The sequence below is a fragment of the Plectropomus leopardus genome, unplaced genomic scaffold, assembly GCF_008729295.1.
Source record: "Plectropomus leopardus isolate mb unplaced genomic scaffold, YSFRI_Pleo_2.0 unplaced_scaffold2663, whole genome shotgun sequence".
Taxonomy (NCBI): domain Eukaryota; kingdom Metazoa; phylum Chordata; class Actinopteri; order Perciformes; family Serranidae; genus Plectropomus; species Plectropomus leopardus.
The window spans coordinates 1-4,991 of record NW_024628968.1 but is presented as its reverse complement, the minus strand read 5'-3'; the positions used below and the strand labels follow the sequence as shown (position 1 = coordinate 4,991).

At 49.1% G+C, this 4,991-nt stretch overlaps 1 protein-coding gene across 1 annotated transcript; it reads left to right on the top strand.

The window, feature by feature from the left end:
- The first annotated feature begins 85 nt into the window (after positions 1–85).
- LOC121967013 (activating molecule in BECN1-regulated autophagy protein 1-like) lies at positions 86–3,509 on the top strand. Its single transcript, XM_042517069.1, has 4 exons — positions 86–184; positions 517–704; positions 1,526–1,747; positions 2,823–3,509. Exons 2-4 carry the CDS (start codon positions 551–553, stop codon positions 3,359–3,361), a joined length of 915 nt encoding a protein of 304 aa, XP_042373003.1. The 5' UTR covers positions 86–184; positions 517–550; the 3' UTR covers positions 3,362–3,509.
- The last annotated feature ends 1,482 nt before the right edge of the window (positions 3,510–4,991 follow it).

Sequence of the window (4,991 nt, the reverse complement as noted above, 5' to 3'; positions counted from 1 at the left end):
TGTGTGTGTGTGTGTGTGTGTGTGTGTGTGTGTGTGTGTGTGTGTGTGTGTGTGTGTGTGTGTGTGTGTGTGTGTTCAGGTTCTACCGGACTGACGGTGAGAGCCCCGCAGAGTCCAGCAGTGAACCTTTATTTTCCGTCAACAACAGTGGAACGAGCCGGACCCGAGGTTCTGACAGACCGGGGTGAGAACCTGCAAATGTTTCCGATTTTTCCGTTCAACATTTCCACGTCATGTTTCTGTGACACTCAGGTGTTTGTTGTTGTTTATTTGCATTCATCCAAACACCTGATGAGGTCATTTTGACCATATTTGCCAAATGGAGGAAATACATGCTATTTCCGCCATGTGACCCGTCACAGTCAGTGCAGCTGCTGATCGCTGACGTATCCCAGACTGTCAGCAGCTACAATAGATCATTTAAAAATCTATATAACATGCAGTATACTAAGAATAATTGTCTTTTTATTTGTGCCACATTGGCTCATTAATGATCCTCCTGTTTGGTTTCTGTAGTCCAAACCGCTCCGGCTGGAGACTGGACAGAGACATGGGATTGATGAATGCTATCGGTCTGCAGCCCCGACACCCCGCCCCCTCTGTGACATCACAAGGAACCCAGACGCCAATCATTCAGCTGCAGAACGCCGAGACGCAAACGGAGAGGGACCTATCAGAGCCCAGCGTCTCACAGCCTGCTCCCGGTACTGAACCTCCATCAGACCTCCTCTATAAAAACACAGTACCGCCAGAATTTTTACTATAAAATACCTCCATTATAACATTAATACTTTAATAACTCCATTATTAGAACTATAAAATACCTCCATTATAACATTAATACTTCAATAACTCTATTATTTTTACTACAAAAGACCTCCATTATAACATTAATACCTCAATACCGCCATGATTTGTGCTACAAAAGACCTCAATTATAACAGATCTCAGACACAGGGACACTCAGCCTGCTTTGGGGACACTTTTTTAACATGACAGGAGGTCAGGGGCCAGTCACAGCAGCCCCAAACATGTTTCTAGGATTTTAGGATATTTTAGGGCTTTAAGAACATTTTAGGTTTTAGGACATTCTGAGGATTTTTGAAAATTTCTAAGATTTTAGGACACTTCTAGGGTCTTGCCATATATTAGGGATTTTTTTAGGACATTTGTAGCATTTAAGGATGTTTTTAGGATTTAAGGACATTTTTAGGATTTAAGGACTTTTCGTGGATTTTAGGACTTTTCGTGGATTTTAGGACTTTGTGAAGGTTTTAAGAAATTTGTAGGATTTTAGGACAATTTGAGTATTTTAGGACATTCTAGGATTTTTTGTTACCGTGTGGAAGTTTATGGACGACTCTTCAGGACTCTTACTCTGAGGAGAAGATGCATGGATGAGGTGCGGTATTAACTGCTCAGTTTGGACCAAGACGTCCGTCACTGGTTTCATACTGACACGTGTTGTCCTGGAGTGAGACTGGAGTTTGTCTTAAAGGCTCGTTGACGTTCCTTCTCTCCTCAGGTGTTCCTGCTGAGACTCCGTCCACAAGTGGAGCAGCTGCGGGACAACCGGAGGCGTCTCAGACCAGCAGAGCTGTGGACGGCAGCCAGAGGGAAGCTGCAGCTGACACCAACACACCCACAGCTCCTGCTGGTCCTGCTGGTCCTGCTGGTCCTGCTGGTCCTGCTGGTCCTGCTGGTCCTGCTAATCCTGCTAATCCTGCTGATCCTGCTGGTCCTGCTGGTACTGCTCCACACTGACACTGTAACACCACCGCAGCATGCCATTAAACCAGCTTCTCGTCTCAAAATGCTCTCAGAGCTGGAAGCTGAAACAAGTTCTGTTTGACTGTGGAGTGTTTTTAGAAGCTGTGTCTTGAGCAACGATCCTCAATTTACAGCCAGCGGGACAAATGTGGCCCCTGATAGGCCCCCTGGTGGCCCCCAACCATTTTCTAATTGACAATAAAAATAAAGTGATGGACTCTGTGAATAGTTTTTGTCCTTTTAGTCTCCATAAGGTGTCAGAGACATAAAACTACATCAAAATAGAGCTTGTTGATCAAAAAAAGAGCCAGAGGAGGATCCCCCACACCCCCGACAGAGGACACAGCTGAGACACTCATGTCCTCAAATCCTGGAGAAATTCCAAAATCCTAGAAATGCCTTTGAGTCCAAGAAATGTCCTGAAATCCGAGAAATGTCTTATAATCCTAGAAATATACTAAATTTCTTGAGATGTCCTAAAATCTGAGAAACTTCCCAAAATCCCTGAAACGTCACAGGATTTTAGGACATTTCTCTCATTTGAGGACATTTCCTGGATTTTAGGACATCCGTGTCTCAGCTGTGTCCTCTCTCGGGGGTGTGGGGGATCCTCCTCTGTTTTATGTCTCTGACACCTTATGGAGACTAAAAGGACAAAAACATTTCACAGAGTCCATCACTTTATTTTTCAGTTAGAAAATTTTTGGGGGGCCACCAGGGGCCCTATTAGGGGCCAGATTCGGCCCGCAGGTCCTAAGCTGAGTGTCACTGCGATGGACACAGTGTGTGTGAGCTGAGGGTCGTTCTTCCTGTCGATCCGTGTGTTTGCGGTCCGCTCGTCCTGTTTCCTCTTCGTTGAACTTGCTCTTTTGAAATCTTCTTGACTGAAATCACAAAAACTTTGGAGCAGCTAAGACTTTTTTTTTTTTTTTTTTTACTGTATGTTTCATTTCACAAATTTCAATTATGAAAAAATCAGTCACATTTGAGGCGGCGGCGGTGAAAGAAGCAGCCGGCGCCTGCTGATGTGACGTCTGTTGGCGTTGGTGCAGGAGAGTCTCCGGAGTTCGGCTCGGGCGAAGACGCTCTGGCTCGAATCCGCCGGCTGATCGCGGAGGGCGGGATGACAGCCGTGGTCCAGCGGGAGCAGAGCACCACCATGGCGCCCATGGGCGGTTTTGGGAACAACATCATCGTCAGCCATCGCATCCACCGGGGCTCCCAGACCGGCACGGGGGCCTCCAGGCCTGCAGTGGACCCCACTGGGGCCCCCTCCACATCAGGGCCCCTCCTCATCGCCCAGCCGCAGACCTACGCCTCGCCCCAGGCTTCCAGCCCGTCTGAACAGCTGGCCCCCATGTGGGGCCCACAGGTGCTGTCGGGCCCCTCGCCTTCGGGCCTCTCTCTGGCCGTGGACATGGACGACGTGTTTGACGGGGGACGAACGGACGACGACTCCCTGCCTGGTCCCTCCTCTTCCTCACTGCTGTTGTCTTCCCCCTCTTCCTCCTCCTCCTCCTCTTCTCAGAGCCCCCTCCCCGGCGGCAGCGGCGGCCCCAACAGTTACCCCGGCGACCCGTACAGCAGGTAGTTCTCCTATTGGCTGGGACGAGCAGAGCGCTGGCTGACGGGACCAGCGGAGGGCGCTCCTCAAAGCCTTATCTCACTGGGTGCTGCTTTGACTCTGCACAGGGTCTCTCGCCTAAAAATGAAGGGACACAAGGACCCCCCCACCCCCACCCCCACTCCCGAGCCGCGGGTGGCGTTGGCGTGCACTTCCTCTGCACTTACGAAACACGACTGAAGCTGAACCGCGACCATTCCTCGTCAGAAAGGGCTTTGACTTGAACGCAGGACGCCCGACTAAAGACAAGGGGCCCGTTTATCAAAGTGCCATGTCTCCGGGGGGGAGGGGGGGGAGAGGGAGAGACACACACACACACACACACACACACACACACGCACACTGACGCCGCCGTGCTGCATTCGGTGCCATGTGACGTTGAACTTTGATGTGATTGAAGTGTTTAAAAAGTGAATTCAGCACTACTTTATTTTGTTTTCCTACTGCGTGTAATTATGATGTTTGAAAAGATGAGATGGAGGCTGCGCGTGCCCGAGGCTGGACTCACCACTCTGCATCACGACTCTGAGTCACAGCTCTGAATCCTGACTCTGAGTCTCGATTTTGCATCATGACTCTGAGTCACGACTCCGAGTCCTAATTTTGCATCATTACTCTAAATCACGACTCCGAATAACATCTCTGCGTCACGACTCTGCGTCACGACTCTGCGTCACAACTCTGAATCCTGACTCTGCATCACAGCTCTGTATCTCGACTCTGAATCCTGACTCTGCATCACTGCTCTGAATCCCGATTCTGAATCCTGACTCTGCATCACTGCTCTGTATCTCGACTCTGAATCCTGACTCTGCATCACTGCTCTGAATCCCGATTCTGAATCCTGACTCTGCATCACTGCTCTGAATCCCGATTCTGAATCCTGACTCGGAATCCTGTCTCTGAATCCTGCCTCTGTTCCATCACTGTACACCCTGAGTCTGTATCTTGACTCTGTGTCCTGACTCTCAATCCTGACTCTGAAACTTGAATCTTACTCATGATCCTGAGTCTGTATGCTGACTGTGTTTTTTTACTGCATCATGACACAGTATCTTGAATCTGCATCCTCACTCTGAATCCTGACTCTGAATTATGACTGAATCCTTAATCTGTATCCTGACTCTTTAACTTCACCCTAAGTCCTGACTCTGAATCTTGACTCTGTATCTTGAATCTGCATCCTGACTCTGTATCCTCACTCTGCACCCTGACTGAATCTTGAATCTGACTCTGCAGATGACGGTGGAAGATTTGTGTCTTTGCAGCAGCGGGTTGCTGTTGTCTGACTGAAGTGAATCAACGCTCGGCTTCAAAATGCTGCAGTTCAACAAACAAACCCTGACCGCTCCAAAACCCCCCCCGCTGTGTGTGTGTGTGTGTGTGTCTGTGTGTGTGTGTGTGTGTGTGTCTGTGTGTGTCTGTGTGTGTGTGCTTCTTTGCTCTTTTCTGTCTTTTTGGGGATGTTTTCGGTGTCTTTTCCGCTGCAGGAGCGGTACCGTCCCGTCAGCTGAACACTTCAGAACCGCAGCAGTTCTGCTGGTTCTGAAGTGTTTGAAACAGCAGAACGTTTCAGACAGAAAGGCGACGGAGAGAT

Bases quoted from the DNA above. Each gene is read 5' to 3' on its own strand.
- LOC121967013 (XM_042517069.1), top strand. From the start codon at position 551: ATGGGATTGATGAATGCTATCGGTCTGCAGCCCCGACACCCCGCCCCC. The intron at 705-1,525 runs GTACTGAACCTC...TTCTCTCCTCAG, and splicing joins CGTCTCACAGCCTGCTCCCG to GTGTTCCTGCTGAGACTCCG. The intron at 1,748-2,822 runs GTACTGCTCCAC...GCGTTGGTGCAG, and splicing joins TGATCCTGCTGGTCCTGCTG to GAGAGTCTCCGGAGTTCGGC.